This window comes from Pistacia vera, unplaced genomic scaffold (assembly GCF_008641045.1).
Source record: "Pistacia vera cultivar Batoury unplaced genomic scaffold, PisVer_v2 Contig71, whole genome shotgun sequence".
Lineage (NCBI taxonomy): Eukaryota > Viridiplantae > Streptophyta > Magnoliopsida > Sapindales > Anacardiaceae > Pistacia > Pistacia vera.
The window spans coordinates 1,029,266-1,051,247 of NW_022196568.1; the positions used below are offsets into that span (position 1 = coordinate 1,029,266).

The 21,982-nt window shown below is 34.7% G+C and overlaps 5 protein-coding genes across 11 annotated transcripts; all 5 read left to right on the top strand.

The window, feature by feature from the left end:
• The first annotated feature begins 3,796 nt into the window (after window positions 1–3,796).
• On the top strand, window positions 3,797–8,895 carry LOC116114469 (exonuclease V, chloroplastic). 2 transcript variants are annotated; one of them, XM_031400622.1, is made up of 7 exons: window positions 3,797–4,283; window positions 5,956–6,060; window positions 6,465–6,586; window positions 7,160–7,309; window positions 7,481–7,634; window positions 7,906–7,982; window positions 8,449–8,895. In XM_031400622.1, exons 1-7 carry the CDS (start codon window positions 3,921–3,923, stop codon window positions 8,708–8,710), a joined length of 1,233 nt encoding a protein of 410 aa, XP_031256482.1. In that variant the 5' UTR covers window positions 3,797–3,920; the 3' UTR covers window positions 8,711–8,895. The 2 variants fall into 2 exon arrangements, with proteins under 2 accessions (XP_031256482.1, XP_031256480.1); XM_031400620.1 differs by lacking the exon at window positions 3,797–4,283 and adding an exon at window positions 4,945–5,430.
• Window positions 8,896–9,308: 413 nt separating this feature from the next.
• On the top strand, window positions 9,309–11,162 carry LOC116114418 (adenylate kinase isoenzyme 6 homolog). Of its 3 annotated transcripts, none has more exons than XM_031400559.1 (4): window positions 9,309–9,444; window positions 9,845–10,050; window positions 10,608–10,753; window positions 10,841–11,162. In XM_031400559.1, exons 2-4 carry the CDS (start codon window positions 9,853–9,855, stop codon window positions 11,025–11,027), a joined length of 531 nt encoding a protein of 176 aa, XP_031256419.1. In that variant the 5' UTR covers window positions 9,309–9,444; window positions 9,845–9,852; the 3' UTR covers window positions 11,028–11,162. The 3 variants fall into 3 exon arrangements, with proteins under 3 accessions (XP_031256419.1, XP_031256421.1, XP_031256420.1); XM_031400561.1 differs by having other exon boundaries at window positions 9,325–9,444; window positions 9,848–10,050; XM_031400560.1 differs by having other exon boundaries at window positions 9,331–9,444; window positions 9,800–10,050.
• A 628-nt stretch (window positions 11,163–11,790) lies between these two features.
• LOC116114457 ((R)-specific enoyl-CoA hydratase-like) lies at window positions 11,791–13,681 on the top strand. 3 transcript variants are annotated; one of them, XM_031400603.1, is made up of 4 exons: window positions 11,791–11,930; window positions 12,464–12,789; window positions 13,031–13,146; window positions 13,232–13,681. In XM_031400603.1, exons 2-4 carry the CDS (start codon window positions 12,511–12,513, stop codon window positions 13,350–13,352), a joined length of 516 nt encoding a protein of 171 aa, XP_031256463.1. In that variant the 5' UTR covers window positions 11,791–11,930; window positions 12,464–12,510; the 3' UTR covers window positions 13,353–13,681. The 3 variants fall into 3 exon arrangements, with proteins under 3 accessions (XP_031256463.1, XP_031256465.1, XP_031256464.1); XM_031400605.1 differs by lacking the exon at window positions 11,791–11,930 and adding an exon at window positions 12,046–12,088; XM_031400604.1 differs by lacking the exon at window positions 11,791–11,930 and adding an exon at window positions 12,245–12,261.
• A 3,856-nt stretch (window positions 13,682–17,537) lies between these two features.
• On the top strand, window positions 17,538–18,850 carry LOC116114421 (adenylate kinase isoenzyme 6 homolog). The gene is made up of 3 exons (XM_031400565.1): window positions 17,538–17,738; window positions 18,296–18,441; window positions 18,529–18,850. The coding sequence occupies exons 1-3, from the start codon at window positions 17,541–17,543 to the stop codon at window positions 18,713–18,715; spliced, it is 531 nt and encodes a 176-aa protein (XP_031256425.1). The 5' UTR covers window positions 17,538–17,540; the 3' UTR covers window positions 18,716–18,850.
• Window positions 18,851–19,604: 754 nt separating this feature from the next.
• On the top strand, window positions 19,605–21,291 carry LOC116114462 ((R)-specific enoyl-CoA hydratase-like). Of its 2 annotated transcripts, none has more exons than XM_031400615.1 (4): window positions 19,605–19,622; window positions 20,156–20,481; window positions 20,723–20,838; window positions 20,924–21,291. In XM_031400615.1, the coding sequence occupies exons 2-4, from the start codon at window positions 20,203–20,205 to the stop codon at window positions 21,042–21,044; spliced, it is 516 nt and encodes a 171-aa protein (XP_031256475.1). In that variant the 5' UTR covers window positions 19,605–19,622; window positions 20,156–20,202; the 3' UTR covers window positions 21,045–21,291. The 2 variants fall into 2 exon arrangements, with proteins under 2 accessions (XP_031256475.1, XP_031256474.1); XM_031400614.1 differs by lacking the exon at window positions 19,605–19,622 and adding an exon at window positions 19,937–19,953.
• The last annotated feature ends 691 nt before the right edge of the window (window positions 21,292–21,982 follow it).

Sequence of the window (21,982 nt, forward strand, 5' to 3'; positions counted from 1 at the left end):
ATTTATACTGTTACATAGGTGAACTTGCTCGTGAAGTAATTCTCCCATCACATGGTATGTGGCCCGACAAACTACCTTTGTTGGAGACTTACTTGTGAAGTAACCCTCTTATGAGATAACATACGACCTAGACAACAACTCTGCCCTAAACCTTATTGTCGAAGCAACTTATGATAGCTTTACAAATGAAGTAATCTCTTCATAGTATGACACGCAACCTGGACAAATGCATAGTCACAGGACATGTGGCGAGAGCTCATGCTCCATTTGCATAGTCACGGGACACTTGACATAAATTCCCCATGAATTTACCTTATAACAAAAAGTATATAAAAAATCATTAAAATAGTTGATTTACGTTTAACCTAATAAATGTTAAAAATATGAGTCAATTTAATAATATTTTGTTGTTGTGGTAAAATGGAAGAGGTAAATAAATTAAAAATAATTTTTTTATATTAGATTAATATATTAAAATATTTACATATAAAAAACTTTAATATATCATAATATTAAAGTTTTGATTAATTAAGTGTGTAAATTATAATTGGAATTAGGATCCAATTAAAAGCGTTTTAATGTTATTGAAAGAATTATTTTTGAATAAAATAATATATTTGATTGAATAATATTTAATTATTTATTTCAATTATCAAGTTTTAATTATATCTATAGTAAATATAATAAATTGATAAACATTAATACATTACTAGTTAAATAATTACCTAATTATTAATTAATTATAACATTACATTATAAACATGAGTAATTTACTACATTAATACATTACTTAATTAAATTATTAGAAATTTAATTAATTATTATATTACATTATAATACTTAACTAATTATAAAATTACATTATAGTTAAATGATTAGCTAATTAATTATAACATTATATTATAAACATTAGTAATTTACTATATTAGTACATTACTTAATTAAATAATTAGAAATTTAATTAATTATAACATTACGTTATAGTACTTAACTAATTATAAAATTACATTATACTTAAATGATTAGCTAATTAATTATAACATTGGTAATTTACAACATTAGTACATTACTTAATTAAATGATTAGAAATTTAATTAATTATAACATTACATTATAGATTTATAGTATGATTACTTAATTCATATAACATTACATTTTAAATATTAGTGATTTACTAATATTGCATTACTTAATTAAATGATTGTATTTATAGTATAACAACTCATGCTCATGAGTCACGATATATTAAAAAATCATTAAACAAACTTAAAGTTAGAGTCATAATAATTATTAATTAAAGATTCATAAATCATACTAATATTAATATTTAATTTTATTCTTTGTTACAAATTCACAATTAATGTTAATTTAACTTTATTTCACTCTAGTAATTATAATGTTATAAATATTTGTATTTTTGGATATAAAGTTACTAAATCTAATTCCCAAAATTAATTCATAACTACTTTGAAAATATATATTTATAATTTTAAGGTTTTCTTAATTTGCTAGGGGTGTATTTGTAAATTTTAAGGTGTGTTTGTCATTTTAAACATAGGGGGTAACTATTTTTTAGAGGGTACCAAGTAAGGAACCGGAACCTGCATTTCAAGTTCCGGTTCAAGAATCAAAGAACTGAACTAACAGTTTCTGGTTCCAATTCCTTTTCCTAGGAACCTGACGGTTCAGATTTCAGTTCCAATTCTCTCAAAAAATGTAGGGTACCAAACTGCTCACTCTACTGTTTGTCATAAAAGTGACAGTTATCCATAGACATGTCACCTCGGATGATGAATATTACTGAACCCATTTTAGATGTGTGAATCTAATAAACCATGTCATTCTGGATGAGAATATCACTTGAACCCATTGTAGATGTGTGAATATCTAATAAACCCCTAATATGGCTAACCGTCACCTTCTGGAATAGATTGATATTTACCATTAACTTTTTAAATGTATTGATATTCCATGGGTTCGCAGAAAGCGTAATTAGTTTTCTCAAACCAACATGGAAAGGATTATTTTTTTTTGATGAAACAAAAGAAAACGCACCGCTCTTTCTTTGGTTATCTTTACCATTTCTCAGCAAACAAACGGACTGGAAAAAGTTCCAAATCAAACACAACCAAGATATAAATAGAGAGAGAAAAAATTAAATATAGATATTTGTTGTATTCTTTACTCGAAGATTGAAGCAGCGAGTTGGAGCTAGTAGATCAAGCTGAAACTGCAATGCATTAAGCAACGCCAAACCTTTTGGAATTCTTTTCTTTCTCCTCGACTCCGATAATTTTCAATTTTTGTTGAGCTTTTGCAAGCTTCATCCCACTCTCACTTTGCTTTCTCCACCGCCTTCACCAATTCGTTTATTTGGATGTTTGTTGGTTTGCGAGAAAGGAAGGAAAGTGATGAAAAAAAAAAAAAAAAACACTATATGATATGAGAAATACATATTAATTTTATTTGACCTTGATAAATAAAAAAGGAATAATGTTATGCCAACAACCTTTTTCCATTGTGACAACTGAGTTGACATTGTTACATCAGAATAATTTTGACTAGACCAAAGAAACGGTCGTTCCTTCATAGGAAACAGTCGTTCCTTATGAATGAATGATAGTTCCTCACGGAATGAATGACTATGAAAGAACAACTAAAAGAATGACCGTTCGTAAATAAGGAACAATCATTCCTAATGGAGGGAGGAATGGGTGTTCCTTTGGTTGTTCTCTAAGGACCAACCAAAGGAATAGCTAAGGAACAACCATTCCTTTGGTTGTTCCTTCATAAGTAACCTTTGCTCCTTTTGAAGAAACGACTGATCATTTCTAGTAATGCGCCCGTTTTTTCTTAAAGTACGACTATTCGTTTCTAGTAATGCCTTTGGTGTCTTAAGTGTAGTGGGAGCTGACGTGAGTCACGTGACAGTACCAATCTGCTGACATGTTAGGGTTATAAGAGAAGGTTGTGAGATTGGTTGTAAACGTAATATTTTCATAAAAAAAGTCGATTTAAAAAAAATATATTAGAGGTATTTTTAAAACTTAATCCTTAAGAAACCATGTCTTGCTAATAAAGCAAAAGAAAAAGAAAAAAATAGTCTTTATAAAAAAAGTTTAAGTGTGAGAATTCATGATACCATAACGGACTCATAAAAAAAGTATAGATCTAGTCGTTAATGACAGCCATATCTTGGTCGCCAATGTGGCCAAAGATGTGGCCATTAACGACCAGATCTTTGACTGTAGATTTGACATTTTTCAACCAGATCCATGGTGGATTTGACCTTTTCCGGCCAGATCCATGGTGGATTTGCCCAAAAAAGGCCAGATCAGTGCACGATCGGCTAGATCCAGTCGGTTGTGCACCATTACGACGACTTTCAGCTACCCTTCGACGGTGGTGGCTGGCTTCCGACATTTAATGGATGGATGAGGGCGTTTTTGTTAATTTTTAATGTTTTATTGTAGGGGATGTTCAACTAAATTAACAAACTTAAGGGGTTTAAAATAGTTGAATGGAATATGATTGAATTTTGAGAATAGGGAAACAAATATATATTTTAGATATGATAAAAATAAGATAGGGAAAAATAATAAAACAAATGGCCAGGGGTATTTTTAAAACTTAATCCTTAAGAAGCCATGTCTGGCTAATAAAGAAAAAGTAGAGTCTTCATAAAAAAAAAGGTTGAGTGTGAGAATTCATGATACCATAAGGGACTAAAAAAATTAGTTACTCCAACCAAAATCACTTACGAGCATTATATATACAACAAACCCCACTTTAACGGTTCTTTCAACTTCAAAACCAAGCAACAAACTGTAAATTTTGCAACTTCCGTAGCTCCCACGACTCGCCCCTTAAGCGCGGCGATTGCAACGGTTATATTTCTACAAAATTGATTAAATAAAATAATGTCCGAGTCAAACGCCGACTCGGCCCGAAACATTAATAATGTTGTAGTACCGGAGATCTCAATCGAGATCGTGAGCGAAGAAGAGATGGCTCTAATCGATGCAGCCTTAGCAGCAACTCGCTGTTCATTTACTTCCTCTACAATTCCTTCAATTTGTTCTCCATCTCAGTTTCAAAGAAACGCCAGGTCTCTACGCTTTATCACGTTACTATCAAAAAGGAGGTTTCCGGATTGTAGTACACCAGATATTGAGGATTCGGGTGATTTGGGGTTAAGCCATAAGAGGAATAAGGTTCCCGAGTCGTTTTTGGAACGATTTAGGAAGGGGAGAGGCTTGTCTGTTACTGATATGACTGGCACGGTATGGAATTTGAATTGTTTTAGCTCAAGTTTGAGTTCTTTTTAACAACTATGATTTGATTAGTTTGAATGTGGGTTTCGTTTGTGTTTCTTTAGTTTCTTGTTTGGGCTTCAACTTCTGGTGGTGGACTTTAAGTTCAATGACAATTTGAAGTTTAAATGGTTCTAAATGTTTCACAGACNCCCAAAAAAGGCCAGATCAGTGCACGATCGGCTAGATCCAGTCGGTTGTGCACCATTACGACGACTTTCAGCTACCCTTCGACGGTGGTGGCTGGCTTCCGACATTTAATGGATGGATGAGGGCGTTTTTGTTAATTTTTAATGTTTTATTGTAGGGGATGTTCAACTAAATTAACAAACTTAAGGGGTTTAAAATAGTTGAATGGAATATGATTGAATTTTGAGAATAGGGAAACAAATATATATTTTAGATATGATAAAAATAAGATAGGGAAAAATAATAAAACAAATGGCCAGGGGTATTTTTAAAACTTAATCCTTAAGAAGCCATGTCTGGCTAATAAAGAAAAAGTAGAGTCTTCATAAAAAAAAAGGTTGAGTGTGAGAATTCATGATACCATAAGGGACTAAAAAAATTAGTTACTCCAACCAAAATCACTTACGAGCATTATATATACAACAAACCCCACTTTAACGGTTCTTTCAACTTCAAAACCAAGCAACAAACTGTAAATTTTGCAACTTCCGTAGCTCCCACGACTCGCCCCTTAAGCGCGGCGATTGCAACGGTTATATTTCTACAAAATTGATTAAATAAAATAATGTCCGAGTCAAACGCCGACTCGGCCCGAAACATTAATAATGTTGTAGTACCGGAGATCTCAATCGAGATCGTGAGCGAAGAAGAGATGGCTCTAATCGATGCAGCCTTAGCAGCAACTCGCTGTTCATTTACTTCCTCTACAATTCCTTCAATTTGTTCTCCATCTCAGTTTCAAAGAAACGTCAGGGCTCTACGCTCTATCACGTTACTATCAAAAAGGAGGTTTCCGGGTTGTAGTACACCAGATATTGAGGATTCGGGTGATTTGGGGTTGAGCCATAAGGGGAATAAGGTTCCCGAGTCGTTTTTGGAACGATTTAGGAAGGGGAGAGGCTTGTCTGTTACTGATATGACTGGCACGGTATGGAATTTGAATTGTTTTAGCTCAAGTTTGAGTTCTTTTTAACAACTATGATTTGATTAGTTTGAATGTGGGTTTCGTTTGTGTTTCTTTAGTTTCTTGTTTGGGCTTCAACTTCTGGTGGTGGACTTTAAGTTCAATGACAATTTGAAGTTTAAATGGTTCTAAATGTTTCACAGACTTTAGATGGATTTAAATATTTTAATTCATTCTTTATTTATTAGCTTTAATTAGATTGATTTTTTTGTTGGAAGTTGAACTGTAAATTTGATTTTGTTTTGTTCATTTTTTTGAACTTCGATTATACCATGAGGGCATGAATCACTACTTCATCCTCTTCTTGCCCATTCTTCCTATTTGCTTGGTTAATTGGTCTTTAAGGAAGCGAACGAATTAAAACTTTGATAAAATTTCTTTGGCAATTCTTTCAAGCATATATTTTAATACAAAGTTTGTAGCAGTACTATGGTATGAGGCTGAATTACAAATTTGGTTACATATGTTTGTGTTTTGTATTAACAACAGGAATGGTGTGAAAAACAAATGGAGTATACTCTACTTTTTGGCAGAAAAAGAGTCAATAAAGCTATGAGAGCAGGCAAGGCACGCCATGAAAAACTTGAAGAAGAAGTAAACTCTCAGTTTCAAGAATTGTCCAACTCTTTACTATTCTCTATCATGTTTGCAATAATTTGCTACTCTTAGCTCTTCTTGTATGAAAAGGACCTTTTCCATTCTCGAATGGTGTATAGATAAAATCTGATTTCTGAACTTAAGTAAATAATATGTCACATGTTCTCATTGGGTTATACTATACAAAGGTAGCATCTCTGCGCATAGCATTTAGATACGTCATTTCAAATTAATTGACTTTCCAAACTTGTTTCTTTCCTGCGGTATGCCCGTATCGGGAGATTGTCTAACTTATTATTTTCTTGCTGCACATTTCTGACTTTGAACCCAGTGCTTGTTAACATCTGTTGTGTCCTTTTATTGCCAAGGTAGAACTTTCTGATCACTCTAATTTTTTGCAGGTCTCTAGAAATGTCAAAATTCATGTCCAGTCAGGTGAAGATGCATGGGCTATTAAATTCATTAATTTCATAACTAGAGCAAATCAATTGTTGTTTGAAGGGCTGACACGTGAGCTGCCACTGTAAGTTCAAGCATTTCGAATTATCTCCAAATCCCATCTTTGACTTCTCATGGTTTATGTATTTCTCAACCCTCCATATGGCACTGATATAGCGGGGATTGTATGTGAGAGTTCTAGATTGCAAAAATTCAGAACTTGTTTTCTAATTAAACAGAGAGAAAAAATTGATATAAGTTAATGATGAACATTTTGTGAAATTTATGGGACAATTAATCAAATAATGGTTCCGGGTACAAGAAGTTTGAAAAATAAGTTTGAAGTAGACATCAATTGCAACTTTTTCTTGCCTTTGGCAAAGTTCAAGAATCTGCCAAGTAGTGCTTTTCCTTGGTTCGAATTTTGAGTTTTGGCGAGTTCAGATGCAACTCTTGTTTGAATATGAAGATCTTTGCATTTTTTTTCTTCTTAAATTGGATTGCTAGTTGTATTTCTTTATTGTTCTGATTAGACTGCAGGCTTTTTCCCGCAGATTATTTTAGAAACCACATGCTTTCTCTCTCATTAGTTGAAGTTGAAGAATTGATTTCTAATATTTGTTTCTTGCTGATGGACTATAGTTGCTTATAACATCAGATATGGCTTTATAGAAGGTGTATGGATGGTGGGAGTGATTGATGAGATTCAGATGCCTGTAAAAGAAACTCATAGCAACCCGATATTAGTGGACACAAAAACTCGTGTCAGCGAGACACTCCCTGCTGAATCACAAAGAAGAAATGGAAGGTATTCATATTTATTTGTTTCTGCTTCAATATGATTGATATGTAGATCTATTTTCCAATGCTTTATAATTTGTTTCGATGCAAATGAGCTTTTATTATCTATTTTGTTGTACTTTGGTCCTAAAAAAACAGGACAAGATGATTATTGTGAATTCTACATTTATGTTGGCAGGCTTCAACTAATGTGCTACAAGTATATGTGGGACAATTTAGCAGCTGGTGCTTTTCCATCCAGACAGTTTTTTGATTACTTTTCGCTGAATCCTGAATATGTCTTGTCTGAAGAAATAAGAGAGAGCACTGCCGATGAAGGTTATCCAGCGAAGGTAAATGTTATCTTTTCTTTTTGAATTGTGCTAGTCCGCTTGATATCTGACAATATTATGATGATTCAGTCATCATTCTTACATAAGCTTGAGATACATTTTATGATATGAAGATGTATTATGTTATCCAGGGTTTCCTTTATTTGACATTAGGGTGAAATAAATTACTATTATTTCCCTATAACTAAATGGCGTAAATCAACTTAGGATTTTGAGGGTTTAGTTGATGTTCTACTCTTATAAATGCTTTTATTTCATTTTGGCTGTACAGACCCTTGAGGACATTGTGACATTCTATATGAATACATGGAACATGCTGCCTTCTGCTCACAACCAGCTGTTACTGAGGTGAGCCGAAAATTATCTGCAAAATTTCTTTAAATGTCTGGTATTTTTTATGGTTAGAGAGTTTCAGAAGTTTCTTTGATTATAAAGATGAATAATATTACATATACAATATTATGTGGCAAATTATGATTGTCTGATTTTAAATTAAAATTAAACTTTTACTCAATTATCTTTTACCACATAAAGTTGTATGAGAATGTTATATGTGTAGTATTATTCTATAAAGATAGTTCACAGCATAAGACATGTAATGCTATTGAATCGATCATTTGAATGAGCCTTGACTTGATATAGTACTTTTATGAGAATTAGCTAGAATTGCATTCAGAAGATACATTTTTTTTTTTCCAAACTTCTCACATCAGCTTGCTCCTTTCTAGAGATGACGTAAATTTACTAAGATAAGCCATTTATTTACCTGTGTGGAAATCTTGCTACAATACTTTAGTTGATTGCTTTGGAGCAGATACGAATTTCAGAAAGATCAGTCACTAATTGGCGAAGACAAATTTTATTACGACGAAAATTGGCTTAAGAGTCGAATTCAAGATTGCCTTGGATTCTGGAGGGGTGAGCGGGAAGCTAGTTACACACCAGTGGAAGACCGTTGGAAATGCCAGTTTTGTCAATTTGCGCCGGTTTGCTCTGGAAATTCCAAGCCTGAAAGCACTCCCAGTTCCTCTCAGGCTGATTCTAATACTTCATCGTCTCAGAAAGAAACGCTTTAAGGTGTAGGCCATGCTAGCTTCCTGCAAAGAAGCAAAAATTGTGTAGGAGCTTCTTTGTATAAACTGTAGCTTTGTATTGTTTGTGTTGTAAGCATTCTGTTGTATGCTTTGTTCATTCGATGTTGTAAAACCCAAGTGTATTCATCATTTGATTATAAAAAAATTATTATTATTTATTTACCATTTGTGACCTTTCTCTATATATTATGTTGCCTTTTGAAAATAAATGCGACTATCATCAATTGTTTATTATTCTTGAATTGTGAAATAATTAAAATCATAATTATCTAGTTTATAATAAATTAAAGCAAACATTTATTAATGGATGAGGAAACCCACCCATCAACAAAAATAAAAGCATTAGAACATTAGTTGACGAGTTTTTGAAAAAAAAAAAAAAATATATATATATAAAAATGACCAACTCGACAAGAATTAAAAAAATAACCACTTGTGTGTGTGTAATGTGTCTATTGCTTTAAAAAAAAGGACCTAGTGGTCAGTTTTGTAAAAATAAAAAAAGGACCTAGTGGTCAGTTTTGTAAAAATAAAAAAATGACCTAGTGGTCAGTGTAAAGCACCTTCTTTAGAATCTTTACGACTTGCTTACTTGCATCAGTTCTAGAGACTTGGTTCCTTTTGAACTGCAGTACTAACCGCTTTTTCTTTCACAGCCGCCGCTCGTACTCCACCGACACCGCCACTCACAATTCGACCGTTATTCTGAATTATCGGTAATTCTCTACCCGTTTGGCGCCATTTTCCGAGTTATTTTTTAAATTCCGTACTGGTAAAGAGTATATATATATATATCTCTACCCGTTTTGCGCCACTTTCCGAGTTATTTTTTAAATTCCGTACTGGTAAAGAGTATATATATATATATATTTTTTTTTTTTGTTAATATTAGTAGTAATCCACTGAGTTGAATTCTGTAGAGCTGCTTATTTCAGACAATTAATATCTTCTTCTGGGTTTCAAATAAAATTTCTTTTCTTGTATTGTTTGGTTTCATTTTATGTTTTAGCCTTTTTTGTTGGGAGAACTATGGATTCGTTTCGTATTATAATTTGTGAGATGTTTCATCAGTTGAACAAACTGTCTGTAACAAAACCCTGTTGCACATACCTTCAGTAGACACCATGGTGCAAGAGAGAAGGAGGAATCGACCGAACATATTGATAACTGGAACACCAGGAACAGGAAAAACGACGACATCGACTGCTTTATTAGAGTCAACACAGCTTCGCCACATAAACATCGGGGATTTGGTAAGAGAAAAAAAATTACATGACGGCTGGGATGATGAGCTCGAGTGCCACATCATCAATGAAGACCTGGTATTAAAGATTTCAACCTATAAATAATCAAGCTCTACATATTTTAACATTATTTTATATAGTTTATCTCATTGGTTCTTTTGTTATTTATTTTATTTTTTAGGTATTTAACAAAATCGTTGTTTACTTTGCTGGTGCTAATGATATTTAAATGAGTTGTTATAATGTGATTATCAAAAATTAAAAATAATTTAGGTGCTCAGTAAGATTTCCATTTTCAGGGAGATTCTATGAGTTTCAGAATATGTTGATGATTTTCACTGGATAACATTTGCCCTTCAGAAAAATAAAATGAAATTTGCTAATTGATTTGAAGTATAGTTTTTGAGCAAGTTGTTGTTTTTGCAATCCTTCTAGGTATATCTTTTTTCCTTTTGACTGTTTTTGATGCCACTAGTAACTGACTCATAATAATCATTTACGGAATCAGTCATATGCATTGATTATCGATTAGTGGATCTGAACAGAGGAAGGACATCAGTTTATTTAATTACTCAACTACAGATTTCTTTATTTGACTGGTAAAAGCATCAAATTGTATTCCGTGGACTTTGCAGGTGTGTGATGAACTTGAGGATTTAATGGAAGAAGGTGGTAATATTGTGGATTACCATGGATGTGATTTCTTTCCTGAGCGATGGTTTGATCGTATTGTTGTGCTTCAAACTGAAAATTCTGTTTTGTATGATCGTTTGACTAGGAGGTAGCTCTTCTTATGTTCATGTGACTGTTCTTTTAGTTTTGTTACTTGGGATATTTTCTGAATTCTCAAGAACTGCTTTTGTGGCAGAGGTTACTCTGGGGCTAAGCTTTCCAACAATATTGAATGTGAAATCTTTCAAGTTTTGCTGGAGGAGGCAAAAGAAAGTTATCCAGAGGATACTGTCGTGGCTTTGAAGAGCAATACCATTGAGGATATCACTACAAATGTTGCAACTTTGACAGATTGGGTCAGGAATTGGCAACCAAGTTCCTAGAGAATGCAGTACAAATATGCTCTTCTTTTTATGTTTGTGTTTGTTTACCTTTTGGATGTACTAGTAAATCTTTTAAGTCTACTTGAAATAGTTTTATGCATAATGTAGAATTCTCAAAGTAGTTTTTCTGTTTTAGCGTAATGGGAATTGTTTATGAGAATTTTTCTTGTGATAGTTTTACCAGTTCTACTCTCTCTCAGCATTTCGAGGATGTTTGTCAAGCAAATATGCTGAAAGTAAATGCAGTCGTTAGTTTTACAAGTTATAAATGATATTTGGATGTTTTTCATGAAAATGTTTGCATCCCTTTGTGATTGACAGTGAAATACATAATTGTGTGTGGGACTTTATTTATAGGAGTTTTCGTAACATCAGGTAGAAGCTGAAGCTATTCCCTAGCATAACATAGTACTACTAAATAGGAAAAAAAAAAAAAAAAAAAAAAAAAAACAATATGACAATGAGGATATGATTCTGGGTTACCGGAAAAGCAATTTGGTAAAGGTTATCAACAATGTGTAATTTACGAGGTTAAACTTTTTTTTTTTAATCACTAAATATTCTAAATCAGTTTATACATATTTCATCTAATCTTTTGGAGTAATATTTTAATTAATCTCTAAAGATTTTAAAATTATTGATTAAGTAAGAATTTTACTGACTCTTATTAGTGCGTGTAAAGATTCAAACTTAAAAGCTCTTGAAATTTTATTTTTGCTGGCTGAAGTTAAACTTCTATTGTGAGGCACCTTCCATTTTGAGTCACCAAATTAAGTACATGGCATAGCATGCTGTAACATCCACCAAGAAACAAGTTAAATAATAATAGTGCGTGGAATTTTATCTCTGCCGCTCTTTGCAAGATTGAAGCATATTCTATTTCTGGCAAAACGAAGCGTAGAGGTAATTAACTGTGTTTTTATCCAATCAATTATCTATTAACCACAAATGGTAGGGAAATTGCAGTTACGGTTATCTTTACGCTCAACATGTTCGGTGAAATGACGCAACAAAGACATGACACTGCATCTTCAACTTAAATCTTTTAGTAGCTTCATCCGGTTAGATTTTTGATAAAAGAATCGTACATTCGCTGCATTGGTGTTAAATATATACAGTCTTCATGGTCACTTTGTTTCTATTGTGCTTGTTCAACTAAAACTGTACCTTCTGATTTTGATGGGCTTTGTTTCTATTCCGATAGAATTGGTGTTCGATACATACTTTAGCAAAGGTTTTTCTTTCCATTTTATAATTCAAATTCAGTGCACTTTATAATTCAAATTCAGTGCACTTTCTTCTAGTTTTGGTGCGAGCAATACGCTTGACAAGACTGCCCTTAAAACTTGTTTCTGGTGTTTCAAATTGGGCAGTCTATTTTTTCATTTCAAGGTTTCCAATATCTGAATTTGTTGTTTGGTCTTGCTTAATCTCAGAATGCAGAGACGCTGAATTCAAGTTGTTTCTTCACATTTGAAAGCCAATGGGAAGATTGTTGATCAAGAGTCTGCTCTCAAGTAAATTCCCCTTGGTGGTGAGGTGCTTTTCATCACTAGAACCAAATGTACTCAGAACTGGAGATATCTTAAGACAAACAAGGATATATTCGAGTGAAGATGTTCTTGAATATTCTAAGGTTAGTCAGGACTCCAATCCTCTTCATTTCGATCCCGAATCTGCTAGAACCGCTGGTTTTGATGATCCAATTGTTCATGGGATGCTTGTTGCTGCACTATTTCCTCGGATCATTTCCTCCCATTTTGTAAGTCAATAGTTTAAGTTCCTCTTCACTCTTGATTTTTTTTTTCTTTATTTTTTCTGAATTATACATATTGTCTATCTGAGGATTGACTATTGGGATATGCATATTTTCAAGGGTTTCTGGTTTCTGCTAAAATTTGCGTAGTTCCTTTATATATATATATATATTTTTTTTTTTTATCTGGGCAAATTCGAATTCGGCTGGAAGATCTCTAACGTTCTAATGTTATGGTACTTTGTAGCCTGGAGCAGTATATGTATCCCAAAGCTTGCATTTCAGGTTGCCAGTCTATATTGGAGATAAGATTCTTGGCGAGGTACAAGCTCTTAACATAAGAGAAATCAAGAAGAAATACCTGTAAGCTCACAACACCTAGAGAAGTTTCTCATTTGGTTGAACATTGCTACCGCCACTGACTTGGGTTTTTGTTTGTGTGGTTTAGAGTAAAATTCTCAACAAAGTGTGTGAAGAATGGCGAAATTCTAGTTCTTGATGGTGAGGCAATGACAATTTTACCAACTCTAGCTGTAGATGAAGAACAATCCACGATAGATAGAAACTAGTGCAAAGTGATAATTGCAGGTTTCAATGGCATGATGGTCTATTGCTGAACAGAGTTTTTGGAAGACAGTGATAGATTTCGAGTACCTTCCTCTTCTTTGGCATTCTGTTAATCTCTATCATAATCGAAGCTTAAGAATCTACTCCCAAGGGGGCATCATACATGCTTCCATGAACAGCCTCGAATTAGTTCATTTCTATTATTTATTTAAGCTACGTACCTGATAAGAGACCATGTCTTGTTTTAATCTTACCAAGATGCATCTTTTCATTTTTTTGGTGAAAGTATTTCGCAGTAGTTCCAAAGTAAAACTGAGTTTTTTGCAATATATTTTCCTGTCAATAATATACTTTTATCAAGTGGATATTATAGATAGTATATGTATGGGCCAAAATTCATATTAGACTTGACGAGGTCCAACCGTAACAGTAATAAATGACGGCCCAGAGCCTTGGCCCAATCCCGATTGAACCCACGCTTAGAACACCTTGGGAACTGCCTGCTCTATGAGTTGGGTCATCCCCCGAGTTAAGCTGAATTGGGTTCGGCCCATTCTCCCGTAGTAGTCCATAACAAGGATCAGAATCCTAACAAAACTCCTCTTCCGACAAAGCCTCGACAGATAGAGGCAAAGAATCCAATCTCTTCCCGAAAAGAGAGTTCCCTTACCAAATAGGACTCGAGCCTCCGTGGTTCACTATATAAGCTAAGGTTAGCCTGCCCATAAAGGAGGAGAAAAGATCATTAAAAAACCCTGTTTCTCATATCACCAAACCCATAATCTACTTCAATCCCTTGACATTGCTTGGACTCCCTGAGAGACGCTAGGAGGCACCTCACAGGTCCACTAAGGTTGTCAGTGGCTCTTTTCATAAGATTCAGTCTTCAATTCGATTGTAAATTTTAGTGTTTACAATTTGGCACCCACCGTGGGGCCTTGCCAACCAAACGATCCAGTGCGACCTGTTGTTCAACCCCTCCTAGTCTGTCCGGCTCTCATGGCCAATCCCAACAAAAGTGTAGCGACAGACACTACAACCCAAATCGAAGCACTTATTGCACTGGTGCAGGAAAGCAACAAGAGGTATCAAGCCTTAGAAAAGCAGAATGCCACCATCCGCGCCAAAAATTAAGCTCTCCAGGATAAGGTAAATCAATTTTACTCCCTAGATTGGTCATTCAACCAGCATCATGCATCTACCTCTCGACCCCCTATTCAACCCCGACAACTGTTCCTGAGCCCAAACAGCGACACCTTCACCAGCACCGACAATAACCAAAATCTAGGCAACCCTACAAACGTGGCCGAGCCGAATCAGGAGGAGTATTCCCACGAATCTACCCATCCAACTACCGATCCGGATGACCAAATAGCCTCCTACAAGCAAAGAATGTTTGTCGTCACCATACCAACGGACCTTCACGAAGCATGCATATGCAAAATCTTCGACTCCAACCTAATAGGACCCATGCTACAGTGGTACACCAACCTCCCAAACCACTCCATCGCCTTATTCGCCCAGCTCACGGATACCTTCGTAGAGCAATTCGCTAGCAACAAAAAATTGGAGAAGTTATCCGATGACCTGTACCGAATCTGGCAGCATCGCGATGAGCTCCTACGAGACTACGTGGGACGATTCAACCACAAAAAAGTCTCCATCCCATATTGCAACTAGACCTGGCAAAACGGGTCTGGACCCGTGGGTTGGCCCATACCCAGGTAAAAAATATAGGTTACGGGTCCAATATATTAAACCCATTTTTTGTGACCTGTACCCGATCCAATAAATCACAGTTTATACGGGTGAACCCGCAGGTACCCATATTTGCTAGTCACTATTCAGTTCACTAATGAAGCCCTAATTTTATCATGCATTCATGCCTCTCACTCTCATCTCATCTCTGATCTCTCACTCTTAGTAACTCTATCGCGGCCGCATCTCATCTCTCAGACAGTCAGATTCTCAGTAACTCAAATCTCTCCTGCCTCTCATCTCAATCTCTCATCAGTCTTCTTCGTGCCTGAAGTTCAACTCCCTGTCTCAGTGTCTCCCTCTTCGATTAATCGTCAGTTCGTCACTCGTCAGTCATTCCCATTCCCAGTACCACAGTTGCCGGTCACCGTCACTTATCCTCGTCAGCTGGTAATGAATCCCTAACCCCTAATTTTGTGTGTTTGCTTTTGTTTTTTTGACAGATTTTGTGTTTTCTTTTTTGTTTAAATGGTTAATGTAGGTTACTGGCTTACTACATATTTTGTATGTGTTGAGTGTGTTTGTGTTGTTTTTGTCGAGTGTGTTTGTGTTGGGTTCCCCTGGTTGATGGGTTTTGCAAGTAAAGGAGTTACAAATTTCCAACTCATTACAGATTTCGGAATTTCATCTTTGCAGATTATTACACTGATATAAAGACAGGCTTCCAAGTAAAAGAAACTGTGAAGTGTAGAAGTGTTAGGAAACAACCTGATTGCGCAGCAGAAAACAAAAATTTTACAATCATGGATCGTTCCTTAGAACCCAAAATCAAGGCACAAATTTTACAGTTTATGTATTATATCAAGAATCTGCAGAAAAAGTAAATCCAAAGTTTAGATTCATACCCACGTGGAGGCTCCACATATATTGTCTCTGAACGTGTTTGCTATCNATATATTAGAGGTATTTTTAAAACTTAATCCTTAAGAAACCATGTCTTGCTAATAAAGCAAAAGAAAAAGAAAAAATAGTCTTTATAAAAAAAGTTTGAGTGTGAGAATTCATGATACCATAACGGACTCATAAAAAAAGTCCAGATCTAGTCGTTAATGACAGTCATATCTTGACCATCAACGATCAAATCTTTGGCTGTAGATTTGGCCTTTTATGGTCAGATTCATGGTGGATTTGACCTTTTCTGGCTAGATCCATGGTAGATTTGGCCGAAAAATGCCAGATCAGTGCACGATCGGCTAGATCCAGTCAGTTGTGCACCATTACGATAACTTCCAGCTACCCTTCGATGGTGGTGGCTGGCTTCCGACATTTAATGGACGGATGAGGGTGTTTTTGTTAATTTTTAATGTTTTATTATAGGGGATGTTCAGGTAAATTAACAAATCTATGAGGTTTAAAATAGTTGTATGGAAAATAATTGAATTTTGAGAATAGGGAAACAAATATATATTTTGGGTAGGATAAAAATATGATAGGAAAAAATAATAAAACAAATGGCCAGGGGTATTTTTAAAACTTAATCCTTAAGAAGCCATGTCTGGCTAATAAAGAAAAAAAAAAAAAAAAAAAGACTGTATGATATGAGAAGTACATATTAATTTTATTTGACCTTGATAAATAAAAAAGGAATAATGTTATGCCAACAACCTTTTTCCGTCGTAACAGCTAAGTTGACACTATTATATTAGAATAATTTTGACTATTAAGTTGACGCTATTTTATTAGAATAATTTTGACTAGACTAAAAAAACAATCGTTCCTTCATAGGAAACAGTCATTTCCTATGAATGAATGATAGTTCCTCACGGAATGAATAACTATGATGGAACAACTAAAAGAATGACCGTTCGTAAATAAGGAACAATCATTTCTAATGGAGGGAGGAATTGGTGTTCCTTTGGTTGTTCTCTAAGGACCAACCAAAGGAAAAAAACCATTCCTTTGGTTGTTCCTTCATAAGTAATCTTTGCTCCTTTTGAAGAAACGACTGATCATTTCTAGTAATGCGACCGTTCCTTCTTAAAGTACCACTATTCGTTTCTAATAATGCCTTTGGTGTTTTGGGTGTAATGGGAGCTAACGTGAGTCACGTGACAGTACTAATTTGCTGACATGTTAGGTTATAAGAGAAAGTTGTGAAATTGGTTGTAAATGTAATATTTTCATAAAAAAAGTCGATTTCAAAAAAATATATTAGAGGTATTTTTAAAACTTAATCCTTAAGAAACCATGTCTTGCTAATAAAGCANCCACTGAGTTGAATTCTGTAGAGCTGCTTATTTCAGACAATTAATATCTTCTTGCGGGTTTCAAATAAAATTTCTCTTCTTGTATTGTTTGGTTTCATTTTATGTTTTAGCCTTTTTTGTTGGGAGAACTATGGATTCGTTTCTTATTATAATTTGTGAGATGTTTCATCAGTTGAACACACTGTCTTTAACAAAACCCTGTTGCACATACCTTTAGTAGACACCATGGTGCAAGAGAGAAGGAGGAATCGACCGAACATATTGATAACTGGAACACCAGGAACAGGAAAAACGACGACATCGACTGCTTTAGCAGAGTCAACACAGCTTCGCCACATAAACATCGGGGATTTGGTAAGAGAAAAAAAATTACATGACGGCTGGGATGATGAGCTCGAGTGCCACATCATCAATGAAGACCTGGTATTAAAGATTTCAACCCATAAATAATCAAGCTCTACATATTTTAACATTATTTTATATAGTTTATCTCATTGGTTCTTTTGTTATTTATTTTATTTTTTAGGTATTTAACAAAATCGTTGTTTACTTTGCTGGTGCTAATGATATTTAAATGAGTTGTTATAATGTGATTATCAAAAATTAAAAATAATTTAGGTGCTCAGTAAGATTTCCATTTTCAGGGAGATTCTATGAGTTTCAGAATATGTTGATGATTTTCACTGGATAACATTTGCCCTTCAGAAAAATAAAATGAAATTTGCTAATTGATTTGAAGTATAGTTTTTGAGCAAGTTGTTGTTTTTGCAATCCTTCTAGGTATATCTTTTTTCCTTTTGACTGTTTTTGATGCCACTAGTAACTGACTCATAATAATCATTTACGGAATCAGTCATATGCATTGATTATCGATTAGTGGATCTGAACAGAGGAAGGACATCAGTTTATTTAATTACTCAACTACAGATTTCTTTATTTGACTGGTAAAAGCATCAAATTGTATTCCGTGGACTTTGCAGGTGTGTGATGAACTTGAGGATTTAATGGAAGAAGGTGGTAATATTGTGGATTACCATGGATGTGATTTCTTTCCTGAGCGATGGTTTGATCGTATTGTTGTGCTTCAAACTGAAAATTCTGTTTTGTATGATCGTTTGACTAGGAGGTAGCTCTTCTTATGTTCATGTGACTGTTCTTTTAGTTTTGTTACTTGGGATATTTTCTGAATTCTCAAGAACTGCTTTTGTGGCAGAGGTTACTCTGGGGCTAAGCTTTCCAACAATATTGAATGTGAAATCTTTCAAGTTTTGCTGGAGGAGGCAAAAGAAAGTTATCCAGAGGATACTGTCGTGGCTTTGAAGAGCAATACCATTGAGGATATCACTACAAATGTTGCAACTTTGACAGATTGGGTCAGGAATTGGCAACCAAGTTCCTAGAGAATGCAGTACAAATATGCTCTTCTTTTTATGTTTGTGTTTGTTTACCTTTTGGATGTACTAGTAAATCTTTTAAGTCTACTTGAAATAGTTTTATGCATAATGTAGAATTCTCAAAGTAGTTTTTCTGTTTTAGCGTAATGGGAATTGTTTATGAGAATTTTTCTTGTGATAGTTTTACCAGTTCTACTCTCTCTCAGCATTTCGAGGATGTTTGTCAAGCAAATATGCTGAAAGTAAATGCAGTCGTTAGTTTTACAAGTTATAAATGATATTTGGATGTTTTTCATGAAAATGTTTGCATCCCTTTGTGATTGACAGTGAAATACATAATTGTGTGTGGGACTTTATTTATAGGAGTTTTTGTAACATCAGGTAGAAGCTGAAGCTATTCCCTAGCATAACATAGTACTACTAAATAGGAAAAAAAAAAAAAAAAAAAAAAAAACAATATGACAATGAGGATATGATTCTGGGTTACCCGAAAAGCAATTTGGTAAAGGTTATCAACAATGTGTAATTTACGAGGTTAAACTTTTTTTTTTTAATCATCGAGTATTCAAACCAGTTTGTATATATCTCATTTAATCTCTTGGAGCCCTAGAATTGTTGGTCTCTGTTAGTGTTTTAACTAATCTCTAACGACTTTGGAATTATTGATCAGATAAGAATTTTATTGACCACCTTTATTAGTGCGCGAGAGGATTCAAACTTAAAAGCTCATTAAATTTCATTTTTGCTGGTTGAAGTTAAACTTCTATTGCGAGGCACCTTCCTTTTCGAGTCGCCAAATTAATTAATTGCACCAAGAAACAAGTTAAATAATAATCGTGCTTGGAATTTGATCTCTGCCGCTCTTTGCAAGATTGAAGCATATATTCTATTTCTGGCAAAACGAAGCGTAGAGGTAATTAACTGTGTTTTTATCTAATCAATTATCTGTTAACCACCAATGGGAGGGAAATTGCAGTTACGGTTATCTTTACGCTCAACATGTTCGGTGAAATGACGCAACAAAGACATCACACTGCATCTTCAACTTAAATCTTTTAGTAGCTTCATCCAGTTAGATTTTTGATAAAAGAATCGTACATTCGCTGCATTGGTGTTAAATATATACAGTCTTCATGGTCACTTTGTTTCTATTGTGCTTGTTCAACTAAAACTGTACCTTCTGATTTTGATGGGCTTTGTTTCTATTCCGATAGAATTGGTGTTCGATACATACTTTAGCAAAGGTTTTTCTTTCCATTTTATAATTCAAATTCAGTGCACTTTATAATTCAAATTCAGTGCACTTTCTTCTAGTTTTGGTGCAAGCAATACGCTTGACAAGACTGCCCTTAAAACTTGTTTCTGGTGTTTCAAATTGGGCAGTCTATTTTTTCATTTCAAGGTTTCCAATATCTGAATTTGTTGTTTGGTCTTGCTTAATCTCAGAATGCAGAGACGCTGAATTCAAGTTGTTTCTTCACATTTGAAAGCCAATGGGAAGATTGTTGATCAAGAGTCTGCTCTCAAGTAAATTCCCCTTGGTGGTGAGGTGCTTTTCATCACTAGAACCAAATGTACTCAGAACTGGAGATATCTTAAGACAAACAAGGATATATTCGAGTGAAGATGTTCTTGAATATTCTAAGGTTAGTCAGGACTCCAATCCTCTTCATTTCGATCCCGAATCTGCTAGAACCGCTGGTTTTGATGATCCAATTGTTCATGGGATGCTTGTTGCTGCACTATTTCCTCGGATCATTTCCTCCCATTTTGTAAGTCAATAGTTTAAGTTCCTCTTCACTCTTGATTTTTTTTTTCTTTATTTTTTCTGAATTATACATATTGTCTATCTGAGGATTGACTATTGGGATATGCATATTTTCAAGGGTTTCTGGTTTCTGCTAAAATTTGCGTAGTTCCTTTATATATATATATATATTTTTTTTTTTTATCTGGGCAAATTCGAATTCGGCTGGAAGATCTCTAACGTTCTAATGTTATGGTACTTTGTAGCCTGGAGCAGTATATGTATCCCAAAGCTTGCATTTCAGGTTGCCAGTCTATATTGGAGATAAGATTCTTGGCGAGGTACAAGCTCTTAACATAAGAGAAATCAAGAAGAAATACCTGTAAGCTCACAACACCTAGAGAAGTTTCTCATTTGGTTGAACATTGCTACCGCCACTGACTTGGGTTTTTGTTTGCGTGGTTTAGAGTAAAATTCTCAACAAAGTGTGTGAAGAATGGCGAAATTCTAGTTCTTGATGGTGAGGCAATGACAATTTTACCAACTCTAGCTGTAGATGAAGAACAATCCACGATAGATAGAAACTAGTGCAAAGTGATAATTGCAGGTTTCAAATGGCATGATGGTCTATTGCTGAACAGAGTTTTTGGAAGACAGTGATAGATTTCGAGTACCTTCCTCTTCTTTGGCATTCTGTTAATCTATATCATAATCGAAGCTTAATAATCTACTCCCAAGGGGGCATCATACATGCTTCCATGAACAGCCTCGAATTAGTTCATTTCGATTATTTATTTAAGCTACGTACCTGATAAGAGACCATGTCTTGTTTTAATCTGACCAAGATGCATCTTTTCATTTTTTGGTGAAAGTATTTCGCAGTAGTTCCAAAGTAAAACTGAGTTTTTTGCAATATATTTTCCTGTCAATAATATACTTTTATCAAGTGGATATTATAGATAGTATATTTATGGGCCAAAATTCATATTGGACTTGATGAGATCCAACCGTAACAGCAATAAATGACGGCCTAGAGCCTTGGCCCAATCCCGATTGGACCTTAGAATACCTTGGGAACTGCCTACTCTATGAGTTGGGTCATCCCCTGAGTTAAGCTGAACTGGGTCCGGCCCATTCGCTCATAGCAGTCCTAACAAGGATCAAAATCCTAACAAAACTCCTCTTCCGACAAAGCCTCGACAGATAACGGCAAAGAATCCAATCTCTTCCCGAAAAGAGAGTTCCCTTACCAAATGAGACTTAGAGTCTTACTAGGATTTGAGCCCTCGCGGTTCACTATATAAGCTAAGGTCAGCCCGCCCATAAAGGAGGAGGAAAGATCATCAGAAAACTCTGTTTCTCATATCACCAAACCCATAATCTACTTCAATCCCCTGGCATTGCTTGGATTCCCTGAGAGATGCTAGGAGGCACCTCGCAGGTCCGCCAAGGTTGTCAGTGGCTCTCTTCACAAGATTCAGTCTTCAATTCGATTGTAAATTTTAGGCTTCATTTGGTTCACAATT

Excerpts from the sequence above, each read along its gene's own strand:
- LOC116114421 (XM_031400565.1), top strand. The coding sequence starts at position 17,541 with ATGGTGCAAGAGAGAAGGAGGAATCGACCGAACATATTGATAACTGGA. Across the intron at positions 17,739-18,295 it reads ACATCATCAATGAAGACCTG|GTGTGTGATGAACTTGAGGA; the intron begins GTATTAAAGATT and ends TGGACTTTGCAG. Across the intron at positions 18,442-18,528 it reads TATGATCGTTTGACTAGGAG|AGGTTACTCTGGGGCTAAGC; the intron begins GTAGCTCTTCTT and ends CTTTTGTGGCAG.
- LOC116114469 (XM_031400622.1), top strand. The coding sequence starts at position 3,921 with ATGTCCGAGTCAAACGCCGACTCGGCCCGAAACATTAATAATGTTGTA. Across the intron at positions 7,310-7,480 it reads TCACAAAGAAGAAATGGAAG|GCTTCAACTAATGTGCTACA; the intron begins GTATTCATATTT and ends TTATGTTGGCAG. Across the intron at positions 7,983-8,448 it reads CACAACCAGCTGTTACTGAG|ATACGAATTTCAGAAAGATC; the intron begins GTGAGCCGAAAA and ends GCTTTGGAGCAG.
- LOC116114457 (XM_031400603.1), top strand. The coding sequence starts at position 12,511 with ATGGGAAGATTGTTGATCAAGAGTCTGCTCTCAAGTAAATTCCCCTTG. Across the intron at positions 12,790-13,030 it reads GGATCATTTCCTCCCATTTT|CCTGGAGCAGTATATGTATC; the intron begins GTAAGTCAATAG and ends GGTACTTTGTAG. Across the intron at positions 13,147-13,231 it reads GAAATCAAGAAGAAATACCT|AGTAAAATTCTCAACAAAGT; the intron begins GTAAGCTCACAA and ends TGTGTGGTTTAG.
- LOC116114462 (XM_031400615.1), top strand. The coding sequence starts at position 20,203 with ATGGGAAGATTGTTGATCAAGAGTCTGCTCTCAAGTAAATTCCCCTTG. Across the intron at positions 20,482-20,722 it reads GGATCATTTCCTCCCATTTT|CCTGGAGCAGTATATGTATC; the intron begins GTAAGTCAATAG and ends GGTACTTTGTAG. Across the intron at positions 20,839-20,923 it reads GAAATCAAGAAGAAATACCT|AGTAAAATTCTCAACAAAGT; the intron begins GTAAGCTCACAA and ends TGCGTGGTTTAG.
- LOC116114418 (XM_031400559.1), top strand. The coding sequence starts at position 9,853 with ATGGTGCAAGAGAGAAGGAGGAATCGACCGAACATATTGATAACTGGA. Across the intron at positions 10,051-10,607 it reads ACATCATCAATGAAGACCTG|GTGTGTGATGAACTTGAGGA; the intron begins GTATTAAAGATT and ends TGGACTTTGCAG. Across the intron at positions 10,754-10,840 it reads TATGATCGTTTGACTAGGAG|AGGTTACTCTGGGGCTAAGC; the intron begins GTAGCTCTTCTT and ends CTTTTGTGGCAG.